The 13,858-nt window shown below is 56.5% G+C and overlaps 1 protein-coding gene across 1 annotated transcript in view; it reads left to right on the plus strand.

Moving 5' to 3' along the window:
• Positions 1-13,414, plus strand: part of PLXND1 (plexin D1) — a gene marked incomplete at its 5' end in the record, with an annotated part of 61,186 nt that extends 47,772 nt beyond the window's left edge. Inside the window, 16 exons of the mRNA XM_040492164.1 lie at positions 741-848; positions 944-1,056; positions 1,905-2,009; positions 2,529-2,659; positions 3,083-3,281; positions 4,352-4,498; positions 4,698-4,854; positions 5,687-5,790; positions 5,874-5,937; positions 6,655-6,689; positions 6,961-7,065; positions 7,568-7,731; positions 8,909-9,056; positions 10,167-10,307; positions 10,468-10,542; positions 10,799-13,414. Of these exons, the coding sequence (XP_040348098.1) occupies positions 741-848; positions 944-1,056; positions 1,905-2,009; positions 2,529-2,659; positions 3,083-3,281; positions 4,352-4,498; positions 4,698-4,854; positions 5,687-5,790; positions 5,874-5,937; positions 6,655-6,689; positions 6,961-7,065; positions 7,568-7,731; positions 8,909-9,056; positions 10,167-10,307; positions 10,468-10,542; positions 10,799-10,915 (1,913 nt within the window). The remainder of the gene's footprint in view (positions 1-740; positions 849-943; positions 1,057-1,904; positions 2,010-2,528; positions 2,660-3,082; positions 3,282-4,351; positions 4,499-4,697; positions 4,855-5,686; positions 5,791-5,873; positions 5,938-6,654; positions 6,690-6,960; positions 7,066-7,567; positions 7,732-8,908; positions 9,057-10,166; positions 10,308-10,467; positions 10,543-10,798) is intronic.
• Positions 13,415-13,858: the final 444 nt, after the last annotated feature.

Genomic DNA, 13,858 nt, shown 5'->3' on the forward strand with positions numbered 1-13,858 from the left:
GATGTTTATTTTGGAAAGAGAGAGAGACAGAGCATGGGCAGGGGAGGGGAGGGGCAGAGGGAGAGGGAGGCACAGAATCCGAAGCAGGCCCCAGGCTCTGAGCTGTCAGCACAGAGCCCGACACGGGGTTCAAACTCATGAACAGCGAGATCATGACCTGAACTGAAATCGCACACTTAACCAACTGAGCCACCCAGTCACCCCTATAACAACAGTCTCTTTTAAGTTGATATTAAGTCAATTTTGAGCACATTCCAGAGCTTTATATTTTTACTCTCCCCCATTTTATATTTTTGATGACACACTTTACATCTGTTTGTTTTATGTATCTCTTAGCTAATTATCATACTTTAATTAATTTTACTACTTTTGTCTTACTCTTCATACTTGCTTTCTAAGTGTTTGACCCACTACCTTTATTTTATAATGTTTACCACTAGTTTAAACACACACACACACACACACACACACACACACACACCACTTCTTTTTATAAGAATGGGACATCAGAGTTATTTTCCAGGGCGTTCCCCAACCCTTTACCCTGTAGGAGTTTTCAGCCCACCAGGGAGGGGAGGACTGTAGGCCGGGGCAACCGTCCACCTTCCCACACCCTGCCCAGAGGAGCAGGAAGCCAGCAGGACCTCTCACTCCAGGCCCAGGCCCTGCACACTGCCATGTGCCGACAACTGTTTTCCAAAGGGCTTTCCAGGCCTGACCTGCCTCTCTACTGCCTGCAGCCCTGTTTGTCTTCTGTACCAAGAGCCGCCGTGCAGAGCGCTACTGGCAGAAGACTCTGCTGCAGATGGAGGAGATGGAATCTCAGATCCGAGAGGAAATCCGAAAAGGTAGTGGGTGGGGAGCATGCGGGACTGTGGACCTTGGCTTTCCCATCTGGGGAATGGGTTCAGGATCTACTCACAGCTCTCTGCCTATCCACCAGGGTTTGCCGAGCTGCAGACAGACATGACTGATCTGACCAAGGAGCTGAACCGCAGCCAGGGCATCCCTTTCCTGGAGTATAAGCACTTTGTGACCCGCACCTTCTTCCCTAAGGTCAGCCGGCACCCTTGCCAGTCACCTCAGGGGTTCCTTGATCTCTTTCTGAGCCATGCCAACCTAGAGGGCACTTTTAAGCAGATGGGAAAACTTGGTGCTACGTGGACCCCTTGAGCAATGCGTAACCTGCATGCACATTTATGGCAGCCCTGGCTATCTGCCCTCGCCTGCCAAGGGAGGGGTCCCAGTTTCTCCTCTCACTCTTCTTCTCTATTCATTTGATGTTTAACTGTCTGTACGGAAGCCGGCTCTTAGCCACACTCTCCTGGCGGGTAGGGCCTGCCTCTCCCTTCACTAAGGGGGCTCTCCTAGCCCCCAGTGCCCGCCCCCCCCAGCCTCTCTCAGCCCTGGTGGGCCCCTTCCCAGTCAGGCTTTTGGTCTCCACGTCCCCTCCTCCTGCCCACGGGACTCTACCTCAAGCCTCCCACCCCTCTTTGCGTTCCAGGGGCTGCTGCCCTGTCCCCCCCTTCCCGGGCCCAGCAAGAGCATATGTGCTGGTGTCCACTACCCTGCTTCTTGCCCTTCTGCACTGTTTACCCTGCAGCAGCCCAAACAAGGCCACGCTGTAGTTCCCGCTGGCCTCTCTGCGCTTTCTCCCATTCCCCACTGAGCTGCTTTTGCTTTCTCTTAAGCCTTGTGCATTGCCACACCTTGTGTCGTGAGGTTCCACCCTTTCCTTTCCCCCATGAAGCCCCTTGGGTCTCTGGACCCTTAAGCCCTGCGCATGGCCTACTGACTCTTCTTCCTTGACAAGGCATCCCTTTGCATTTGTTGAGCGGCCCTTGTGTGCTGGTGAGGGGAGACGCAGCCCTGCTGAGATGCTGGGGGGTGGTCTGCCCCTACAGTGTTCCTCTCTCTATGAAGAACGTTATGTGCTGCCCTCCCAGACCCTCAACTCCCAGGGCAGCGCCCCGGTGCAGGAGACCCACCCATTGCTGGGAGAATGGAAGGTGAGTACCCCATGCAGGTGCATGACTTAGAGCCAACCCACCCCTCTTTGGGCCCTGCTTTCCTGTTCATCTGATCCACGGGTCCGAATCACCAGGAGTTGGGAGGAAGGAGTCAGTTATTGCAAGACAATGAGCCCTCCATCCCAGGAGGCATTCAAGTGTCCATTCAGGGTGTGATAAGTGCTGACCCTAAGCCAGGTAGTGAGGAGAGAGGATTGGGCCCTTCTGGATATCCCACTCCGTCTGCTGCTTAGAGAATGGAAAATGAGAGGTTCTCACGTAGAAGGAATCTGGGTTACCTCCAGGCACCTTTGACCTTCTGTGAGCCCCATTTTTCAGCTCAATTGAGCCGGTATTCCCAGTCATGGGGAGTTAAGAGACCTCTACCATGAAAAGGTGGTGAGCTCCCCATCCCAGGAGGCATTCAAGGAGACATTCAGGGCATTATAAGTGCTGACTCCTAGGCCTGGTAGAAGCACCAAACCCCTGTGGACTTCCCAGCACCAATTGCTTCCGCAGATCCCGGAAAGCTGCCGGCCCAACATGGAAGAGGGGATCAGCCTGTTCTCCTCATTGCTCAACAATAAGCACTTCCTCATTGTCTTCGTGCATGCGCTGGAGCAACAGAAAGACTTTGCAGTGCGTGACAGGTCAGGCTGCAAGGCTCTGGGAGAGGGACAGGGGCCTGTCAGGGGCCACACAGCCCGTCCTGGGTTGGCTGGGGCAGTTTGCAAATCACCTTGCCTGCTAGGCAATGGGCATCTACCCAGCACCAGGCCCTTTCCTGACTTTTCTGGGCCTGGATGCCCAAGGTCTAGGCTCGTGGGCACAGCGGTTACTGTGGATGCTAGAGAAAGTGGCCCTTTCTCCAGGTGGGTTTGAGCTGTGCCAGGCACCCATCTGCCAGGCACCACCCACACAGGCATACTTGGGCTCGCCAGGCATACTTGGGCTCGCCAGGCATACTTGGGCTCGCCAGGCCCACGAGGCAACACCGGCACCCTCTCCTCCCACTCCTCAGATCCCAGGGCCTCTGGCTGCAGCCAGTGCTGATGCCCCACACCCACCCGCAGGTGCAGCCTGGCCTCCCTGCTGACCATCGCGCTCCACGGCAAGCTCGAGTACTACACGGGCATCATGAAGGAGCTGCTGGTGGACCTCATCGACGCCTCGGCTGCCAAGAACCCTAAGCTCATGTTGCGGCGCACAGAGTCTGTGGTTGAGAAGATGCTCACCAACTGGATGTCCATCTGCATGTACAGCTGTCTGCGGGTGAGGGGGGCGGAGCTGCACCACCAGGGCAGCGGGGACCACCACCTCCCAAGCCCATGTCACGTCAACTCTGTCATCTTTGTGCAGATGAGGAAAGAGGGGCTCAGGGAGCAAGGAGAGTCCTAGAGGGTCCATTATACAGACAGGGGAACTGAGGCTCAGGGAAGGCCTGGCCTGGCTTCCTGTAGGGGCTCGGAGCAAGCTCAGGGCAGAACAGAGACTGTCACCGGGCTTTGTTCTGGAAGATTGCTGTCTTGGTTATCAAACCCTCCCTTGCGTGCCTTTGGGCCACAGCTCTCAGTTCACATGATAAATCAGGCCCAGTCCCAGCCCTTAAGATTCCCCCAGGCTTAGAGCGGACAGGTGTGGAAATGGCAATTAAAATACAGAGTGATAAATGCCACACAGTGGCACTCCACCACCGATGCCTTGGACCCGGTTAGAGGGCTCAAGGTGGCTTCCTGGAAGAGGCAACCCTAAGCTCGGGTCTGAGGGCTTAGCGGGAGGGTTGGGGTATGAGGCCCAGCCTGGCCCAAGACTCTCTCTACTCACCAGCTTGTGATTTGACACCACATTCTGTGTTCTAGTTCTCCCTAAACACACCCTGGGTGGCTTAGCAGAGTCACGGGCCTGGGAGCCAGCTGATCTGGGGGCTCGAGTCTAGCTCTGCTACCTCCCCACTGGGTGACCCTGGGAAGGTTGATTGTCCTCTCTGAGCCTCAGCAGCGAGGGGGATATCCCATGCCTGGAAGAGTTGCTGGGATGACCAAATGAATGTGCCTGCCCCCAGACAGTGGTTTTCCACCTTAGAATCCATGGAGACACAGGGGGCGGGAGGGGGTGTAGTGGACAGGAGGCAGGGAGATGTGGGGAGAATGACACCAGGATCCAAAAGGAGGATGTTACACAGTGTGGAGGTGTTAGCGGAAGGGGTGGTGAAGGCATTCAAGGTGGGGGCCACAGCATGGCCAAAGGCTTGGGACCTGGAACATGGAGGGTGGTCAGGGAGGCAGTGCGGGCTGGGCTGGGCTGGGCAGGCTGGGCCTCTGACAGCTCTGTGCACACCCCAGGAAACAGTTGGGGAGCCATTCTTCCTGCTCCTGTGCGCCATCAAACAGCAGATCAACAAGGGCTCCATTGATGCCATCACAGGCAAGGCCCGCTACACACTCAACGAGGAGTGGCTGCTGCGGGAGAACATTGAGGCCAAGCCCCGGGTGAGTTGGGCGGGACCAGGGCAGCTAGCTGGGCAGCAAGGTGGGAACCATCTCCCAGGCTGACTGGGAGGGGAACCCGCATGCCCGGAGCATCCTGACCTTAATCATGACCCAGCCGCCCTGGGCAGGCTGTTGCCTTGCCTGGGCCCTGGGTAGCGATGGAAGGGACTTGCTGACTGTCTTCTCTTGTCTCATGCAGAACCTGAACGTGTCCTTCCAGGGCTGTGGCATGGACTCGCTCAGTGTGCGGGCCATGGACACAGACACGCTGACACAGGTCAAAGAGAAGATTCTGGAAGCCTTCTGCAAGAATGTGCCCTACTCTCAGTGGCCACGCGCGGAGGACGTTGACCTCGGTGGGCAGGGGCCGGGTGGCAGGCCTTAGCCTTTGGGCTGCTCCAGCGGGAGCTGTCCCTTGCCTTGGTTGTATACTCCTTTCAGTTAGTGAATATACGTTAACTGAGGCACCGGGGACATGGAGATGGATGGTCAGACAAGATGCCCATCACCAGGGAGCTCCTATTCTGGCAGGGAGACGGGTACTGCAGTGTGAGCAAGCTGCAAACAACAGCAAAAAGTATTCAGGAAAGGCTTCCTCAAGGAGGGGGAGTTGGAGCGGGTTTTGAAGGATGCATAGGAGTTCTAGTTAGACCAAAAAGCTGAGAACATTCGTTCTATGACCACAGGCTTTTCATAGCACCTGGTCTGTCCAGGCCCTGTTGCAAGCACCAGGTTCTGATGATAAATAGGTGCTAGGTGCAGTGACTGTTCACAGCAGGTTGCTCGCCAGGGCTGGTAGGCCGGGGCCAGGATAGAGTAGGTGATGAGGTTGGGCAGGCACTCAGTCACCCAGATCCTGGAAGGGCAGAGTCTGTACCTAAGGACAGTGGGGTCATGGAAGATATGTGATCCCTTTCACACGTGGTACCTTTTATTTCATTGGCATTAATAAAGTAACGATGTCAAAAATGAGGACATTTCTAAACCTGCTCTGTGCCCACCATACCCTCTCCTCTGGATCTTTTTCCTCCTCCCCATTCTACAGATGGAAAAATAGAGGCTCAGAGAGAGGCATGGCTTGCCCTGGGTTCCACAGAGAGTGCAAGAGACCTCTCCCTGGGGGGCCCAGGCTGGTGCTGCGCCCTCCAGCCAGCTCCCCGCCCCTGACACACTGCTCTCTGCCCCCAGAGTGGTTCGCCTCGAGCACACAGAGCTATATCCTCCGGGACCTGGATGACACATCTGTGGTGGAAGATGGCCGCAAGAAGCTCAACACACTGGCCCACTACAAGGTGAGGGCCCCGGCCCCACCCATCCCCCACTTCCACCCTCCCTAACTTCTGACCTCTGACCTCGGCCTCTCCCCTCCTGTCAGATCCCCGAAGGTGCCTCCCTGGCCATGAGCCTCACAGACAAGAAGGACAACACACTGGGCCGAGGTAGCACCGGTGGACATGGGGAGGGTGTCTAGGCCAGGCCTGGGCTCTTTCTGAGCAGTCATCATAGGGAACCTGAGGCTTTAAGAGGCAGGACTGGGCCGGACTATTGTCTTCTTGGTTGGGGCAAGGGCCAGGCCAGCCCCTCTGCCCCAGTACTGCTTGGGCAGGGCCTGTGGCCAGGCCTCCTCAGGCTAGTATCCTGCGGGCAGCCAGAGAGAGGCCCCAAAAGGGCGGGATGTGGTTTCAAGAGGTCTGGGAAGCTGCCAGGCTGGAGGGGGAGCTGGTCTGTCCATCTGGGCTTCAGGCTGTGTCCCTGCCTCAATTCCAACCCCCCATCCACACCCTCAGGCTCCCCAGGCCCAGCTGCCCAGCTGCCAGGCATGGGGTCCTCGGCTCCCGGCATCTCAGGGTCCCCTCCTGAGGTCAGGAGCAGGACCTTGGGCCTGTCCCCACAACTTAGGAGGTCTGGGTTGGGCAGTGGAGGGGGTGAGGGCAGCCAGCCTTTTCCCCTCTGAGGGTCTTTCCCCTGTCCATCTGTAGACTCTCTCTCTGTCCCTCTGTTTCTTCTTTCTCATGTGTCTGTTTCTCACTGCCTCTATCTCATTCTCGGTGTCTCTCTGGATCTCTCTCTCTCTGCCTCTCTCCATCTTAATGTCTCCATTTCTGTTTGTCTCCCCTCCTCTCTCTTGTTTATTTATTGTGTTTTCCATCTCACAGTGAAAGACTTGGACACGGAGAAGTATTTCCATCTGGTAAGTGCCCGGCCTCTGGCCCTGGGGGCGCCCGCCCTCACCGGGTGTGGACTTGGCTTCCTGCCACCCTAGGCCTCTGGGGAAAACATTCCCAGCCCTGGGAAAGGCTGGGGACTAGGGAGCAGAGGGTAGGTCCCAGAATCACCCTCATCCCTTGGGCACCACAAAGCGCATGTGGAGCCAGATACCTGTGGGTTGTGGGATTAGACCGCCCACAGGATGGCCAAGGGTGGTACCAGGTGCTGGACTGGCCCCCTTCCCGGCCTCCTAGGTGTTGCCCACGGACGAGCTGGCAGAGCCCAAGAAGTCCCACCGGCAGAGCCACCGCAAGAAGGTGCTACCAGAGATCTACCTGACTCGCCTGCTGTCCACCAAGGTGGGCCTCACCTCTCCTCCCTGTCAACGGGCCAGCTATGTGCACATGCCTGGGTATGGTGGGCGGGTAGAGTTCTGTGGGGGCAGAAGGGCTCCCTGCACGAGAGGCTGAGGGCTTTGTGCTGCTCCTGGGGAGTGATTTGCTCACAGCCATGAAAGGTGCCTAACAGACAACTTCTGTATTAGCCAAAGTAACAGGGCAGCAGAGGCCCAGAGGGGTCAGTACTGCCCCCAAGGTCACATAGCTCAGGTGGCCTTACCCATTCCCCGCTTTGTGCTCCAGTATTTGGATTAGTCCTTTCAGTACCCCTGGGAGGAGAATTTCACTAACCTATTTCACAGAAGAAAACCAAGGTCCAGAGAAGTTAGGTGACCAGCCTGATAGTATTATGGCTTTCCCATTCACCATCCCAAGCACTCCGAGCTCCCTGAAGCTAGGAGAGGTGCACACTCCCCTCCCCACATGGCCCTGGGCTGACCGTAGCCACCCCACTCCTCTGCAGGGCACACTGCAGAAGTTTCTGGATGACCTGTTCAAGGCCATCCTGAGCATCCGTGAAGACAAGCCGCCACTGGCCGTCAAGTACTTCTTTGACTTCCTGGAGGAGCAGGCTGAGAAGAGGGGGATCTCAGATCCTGACACTCTGCACATATGGAAGACCAACAGGTTGGTGGGCCAATGGTGTGTGGGCGGCGGGCAGGCAGGGAGGGATGTGCGGCTTCATTGTTTCAACGTGGGCAGCAATAGTGCAGCAGTTCAGACCCTGGTCTCTCAGTCCACCTGCCTGGATTCAGTTCCTCTTTTGCCACTTCCTAGCTGTGGGACTTTGGATAAGTGACTTCACCTCTCTGTGCTTTAGTATTCCCAGCTGTAAAACCAGGGCAATAAAAGTGATCCACCTTAATTGTAAGAATTAACTAAAAGCAAGCATCGTATAAGTTTTGTCCTTACCATCATTTCTCTCTTCCACCCCTCTTGGGCGGGTACCCTCAGCTCCATTTGACAGATGAGAAGCACAAGGCTCACAGAGCAGTGCCCACCCAAGATCACACAGCCCTTGCAGTGGCAGAACCGGGCTCAAACTCACGAGATCTGACTCCTATACCCAGTTCATAGCCTTCCTTTAAGGCTTTCCAGGTCACAGAACCCCACAACTTGTTGAAAACTTCAGCCTGAACCTCAGTAAAAATGATGCCTAGAAGTTACTGTGCAGCTGCAGGGGCTTCTCAGACCTCTGGGGGAGGGTCCTCCACTCCAAGCTGCTGAGTCAGTGGGTGGCCCTGGGGTGGGGGCACTACCAACCCTCTCTGGCCTCCTGAGACCAAGGCCAAAGATCCAGGCCCTGCCCTCCCTCAGCCCTTTCTGGCTGCTCAGTGGCCCCAGCTAATGGTGGACTTCCTGCTGCCGTGCAAGGGCTGGGAGGAGGAGCCATGTGCTGCCAGGCAGGGCAGGGTTGGGGGGGGGGGGGTTCTTCTAATGAGAACCAGGACTTGGCTTGAGGCTCCCTTGTGAGAGCAGAAGGTTCTGTGGGGGGTTGGGAGCGGGTATGAAGGTAGCCTGGGCCTGCAGCCCCTGCCCCAGTGTCCTGCCCGCTGCATGCCGGAAACCCGGCTCTTGGCCCCTCAGCTGCTACAGTTGGCAGAGATGATCATCAACCCTATTTATGGATGAACAAACGGAGGTTCTGTCTTGGGTCTAAGCCCCTCTGGCCTGGGGGGGGGGGGGCAGGGGGTAAAGCCAGCCTGTCCTCTGGGCCTGGCTGCCTCCCTCCTTCGAACCCCTCAACGACCACTTCCTTTGCTGCCCCACCCCTCACCCCACCTCCATCACTCCCATCCCATAGCCTTCCTCTCCGGTTCTGGGTAAACATTCTGAAGAACCCCCAGTTTGTCTTCGACATTGACAAGACAGACCACATCGACGCCTGCCTCTCTGTCATCGCTCAGGCTTTCATTGATGCCTGCTCCATCTCCGACCTCCAGCTGGGCAAGGTCTGCTGCTCCTGGGGCGGGCAGCCCACTGTCAGCGTGGGAGGAGGGTGCCCAGGTGGGGTGCGTGGGCCTCAGATCTTCCTGGGAGAGGAACCCAAGGAGCTCATGGCTGGGGCGAAGGGGGGGGTGGGGACATGGGATGAACAGGGATGTTCCAACAGAGGCAGGTGCCCAGAAACTGGCCCCTGTGGTCAGAAACCCTGCACCTGCCTCAGGTGTGCCCAGCACCACCTTCCAACATTTAGGCCATAGGGCCAGGCCTGGGGAAGCCAGTATCAATGTGGGAAACCTGCTTGGTCAGGTATAGTATCATGAAGGAATCAGCCAGGCTCCAAGTAGCAGTCCTGATGGTCAAGAGCCTCTGAGTGGGCGCTGAGTAAAAGAGTGGGCAGAGGGGAACAGGGGACCAAGACCTCTGAGATGCACACGGGAGGGATAGCCCCAAGAGCTCTGCAGGGGGAGGATCCGGCTGGTTTTAGAGAGTGGAGAGGAGGGAGAACTGCATTCTAGGCAGAGGGAACTACCTGGCCAGGGGCAGGGAGGCGGGGGACAATGCTGGCTGCTGTGAACATTAACGAGATGGTATAATTAGACCAGGCACTACAGGATGGCGGGTGCACGGCCCTACCTTCAGCCCATGACTTTCAGAGGCCATGAGAGAGAGACAATGCCATCACTTCTCACATACGGCCTCCGTAGGCAGGATGCCCGTGACAAAGAACTGGGAGCGTACTTGGCGCGTTTTGCTTTCAGGCGTTGGAAACATGCAGTGGGAAATATTCCACTGAGCCAGCAATCGGGCTTCCAACAATCTTAGCCACCAAGACCCATAACCCTAAGCGAGGATACAAACGAAACAGCCAGCGTGCGACAAAGAGTTGGCGCAGAGCCTGTGCACTTTTCCCCCTAAAGGGAGTGGTTCCCCCTTCAGTCCCATAGAAAATAGGGCAGGGGTTCCATGCCAAAGGGCAGCACTGGGAGGGGGCAAAGAGCCCCTCGTCCAAAGTGATGGGGCCCTTTGTGTGGCCGACAGACGAGGGCTTGTCCAGAAACAGATCTGGTCTCCGCCCGCCGCCTTATCTGCCTGCCGCCCCACTCCTCTCTGCCCAGGATTCTCCGACCAACAAGCTCCTCTATGCCAAGGAGATTCCTGAGTACCGGAAGATCGTGCAGCGCTATTACAAGCAGATCCACGACATGACGCCGCTCAGCGAGCAGGAGATGAACGCGCACCTGGCCGAGGAGTCGCGGGTGCGGCGGGCTCCAGAGGGGCCCTGTGGGCTCGGGACCTGACCCCCAAGGAGGAGCTGCGGGAAGCTGGGGGCTTGTGTGGAAGCGTTGGGGCTGGGCCAGGGCCTGTTTTGAAGGGTGGGTTAACCACCCCTCCCCACTCCCACCTGCTTCCTTACAGAAATACCAGAACGAGTTCAACACCAACGTGGCCATGGCTGAGATCTACAAATATGCCAAGAGGTATCGCACACAGGTGAGTACCCCTGCGGGCCTGGGGTCATGGCGCCCCCCCATCCCCAGCTTTCCGCCCTGCCCACCTGCACTCTGCTCAGGAAAACCCCAGGAAAGTTTCCTGTTCAAGTATTCACATCCCAGGACATTTGTGCTTTAGGTGTTGGTTGCCAGCAGTAGAAATCAGGCAGCGAGTAGATTGTTCCCCCACTGTGGTGGGAGCCTCTGGGGCCCAGGGCCTCGGGCTGTGACCCAGCTGCCCCCTGCTTCCCTGTCAGATCATGACTGCCTTGGAGGCGAACCCCACTGCCCGGAGGACCCAGCTGCAGCACAAGTTTGAGCAGGTGGTGGCTCTGATGGAGGACAACATCTATGAGTGCTACAGTGAGGCCTGAGCCTGTGGGAGACGGTGCTGGGGAGGGACACGCTGCCCTCGACTTCACTTTGATCCCCGTGCCTCTGACTGCAGCTGGGAAATGACTGAGCAGAGTCAGCTTCTGGGGAGGGGGGAATGGAAGGGCCCCTCTGAGCCTGGCAGAGGAACCCCCCAGCCCTGGCCCCTTGGGCACCTCTCTCTGGCCCCTCCCACCTGCCCCCAGACCTGATCTCTGGGCTGGGGACTTGAAAGCTGCAGCCAGTGCCTGGTAAGGCTCCTGCCGCCCACCCACCCCCAGCCCCTGCCCCCCGCCAGCACAGCCTGGCCAGAGCCTCCCCACCCCCAGCTCTGCCACCACCACCACTGCTGCTGAAGCCCTGCCCTACATGGCCCAGCGCCCTCAAGCAGAGCCCCCCGGCCCAGAGGCCGCAGCCGGAAACACTACCTCATCCAATGTGGCAGAGGGGAGGCCTCCTTGCACCAGCCCTGGATCGGTTTCTGCGTTGGCCGCCACAATGTTGTCTCCGTCTGCTGTCACCCAGAGAGGACTCTGGTGGCACACGGTTTCAAGCGGTGTCAGATCGTGGTTGCTTGAGCGGCTGCTGGTGGAGTGGGCAGTGCCCACGGCCCGTGGGCAGGCTCCGTGGGCTTTCCCACAAGCTGGGGCGGGCAGAGGACGAGGGGACAGGTGCTGAAGGGAGGGGAGGGGGCTAAGTTGCACCAAGGCTGTAGCTGGGCTACTTGATCTTGCTGGAAGTGTTTCTAAAGATAGCACCACTTTTTTTTTTTTAAAGCTTTTATATATTAAAAAACTTCTCACGCGCCAACTGTGAATAGCTGCCGCTTGTGCAGAGGACCCGGGGAGGGGTCCCTAGGGGCTCCCAACATAACACTGGAAATGACTGTTCCAGAGGACAGGCAGACCTGGCAGAGACCCCCCCCCCCCCAAAGGCCTGAAAAAAAAATCACCCATTCTGTTCCTGTCAGAAGCAACCCTCCGTGGCTGACCCGGCTCCCCCTGCAGCAGACCCAGCCAGCACTGGGACTGGCTCTGAGCCCATGGGGGCTGGGCTGGAGGGGGCGGCTGGGAAGCTCTGGAACCTTCTTTATAATAAAAGCCTGATGGGAAAACCTGCGTGGGCTCCAGCCTTTATCCTGAGATGGCCAAGGAGGGAAAGGTGAGCTTGTAGTAGAAAGGAGAGGGCAGCCAGGTTTAGAGCCCTGCCTCCGCCATCCTCGTTCACAAGCTTGGGCAGATACCTTAGTTCTGGGAAGGCAATGGCAGGATTCAGTGGGACAATGTCTGCTTGCTCTGGGCCTGACCCATAGCCGACCTTCCTGAACTTGGAGGGCATCCATGGGACCTCCAGGAAGATGTCATAGCTGCCATATGGGTCCTGCTCCTACTTACCTTTAGAACAGGCCTGTGAGGAACAGAATATTATGCCCATTTTACAGATGTAGAAACTGACTCTCAATGCAGTGGAGGAATTCCGCCCCCCACCCCCGCAGGTTGTATAGCCAGGGAGCAGCAAAGTGGGGACACAAACCAGGTTGCACGGCCTCCCTATTCTTCTCATTTGTGCTTCCTCCAGGCGGTCTCCACAGTGGACCCCAAATGGGTGGGGAGGTCAAGGTGACTGTCCTAGGAAGACAGCTGATGTTTACATATGCCCCTTGAATATCTCTTCAATCTTGAAAACCCCATTTTTTCACGTGAGGAAATACGCAGTTTCCCCAAGGCCAGTGTAACCCTGGACTGTTTCCAGTGGGGCAATCTGTTCCTCACAGCAGTTAACCTTCCTCAGGGTCAGCACTGCCACAGAACCCCCGGCCCACCCTGCTGGCTCGGGGCCGAAGCTGGGGGGGGGGGGGGTGTGTTCAACGCCATCCCCCGGGAAAAGGTCATTAGCAAACTGGCTCCCAATTAGAAGCTACTCAAGTTAATTATTTTTCCGTCATAATGGGGAAAAAACTAAGCATACATTTGTCAAGAATAAGAACTAGGACAGAAAAATTCATACAATTGAAACAAAATCCCACAAATACCAGTTCTAGAATTAATGAGAACAGAGAAGTGAGAAAAGAAAAATAAACAATTTTTAGCTTTAAAAATAGCCTTTTCCTGTACTGGCTTCGGGGTGGGGACAGATTCTTTATCTTTTCAAATTTTCTATTCTGAGCACTGATTCCTTTTTATTAAGCAGATTTTCTAATTTAAGTTATTGACACATTTGATAGGGTTTGTTTGGTTTTTTTTTGGTGTGATTTGTGAACACAGGTTTCCTGCAGAAATGTCAGGAAGTACAAAAAGCACTTAGAAAATAAAGCTATGCGAACCCACCCAAGGTCAATGTCTCAGAGAATGTCGGTCCAGATTGTGTGCCTGCCTGGGTCGGGGGCTGAATAAAATTCGGGACCAGGGTGTACACACCATTTTGTAACCTGCCTTTCCCCCATGCAACAATATGTCAGTAACATCTTTCCGTGTCATTAAATATTCTGCAGCCTGTTTTCATGCCTGATTAACATGCAATTCCTTCTTGAAGTTTCACAACACATTTGCACATGGAGGAAAGCTCTGGTTTCTGGGGTCATTTCTCAACACGGAAGGTGCGCAACTTCTGTGAATTGTCCACAGTTCGTATCTGGGGCCCTGAAGACTTGCCTTGCAGCCTCAGGAGTGTCTTTGCTGTCCGAGGGTCATGGGAGGTGGAGACCTTCAGCGCAGTGTCCTCAAGCGGGGAGGAGACTCGTCCGTGTCTCACGGGTACTGGATGCTGCCCGGCCTCTGCCAGGCCAGGAATGCTAACCCGCTCCTAGCTCGTGGAGTTGTGAGGCCCCGGAATGCCGCCCCAGAGCCTGGCCGGGTGCCTCCCACAACCCCCTGCCAAACCATGAAAGGAGCAGAGGCACAACCAGACCCTCTCCAAGGAAAGTGCTGGCCCAGCCCCTGCCATCT

The sequence above is a fragment of the Herpailurus yagouaroundi genome, unplaced genomic scaffold, assembly GCF_014898765.1.
Source record: "Herpailurus yagouaroundi ecotype Mexico unplaced genomic scaffold, PumYag 183, whole genome shotgun sequence".
In the NCBI taxonomy this organism is placed as follows: domain Eukaryota; kingdom Metazoa; phylum Chordata; class Mammalia; order Carnivora; family Felidae; genus Herpailurus; species Herpailurus yagouaroundi.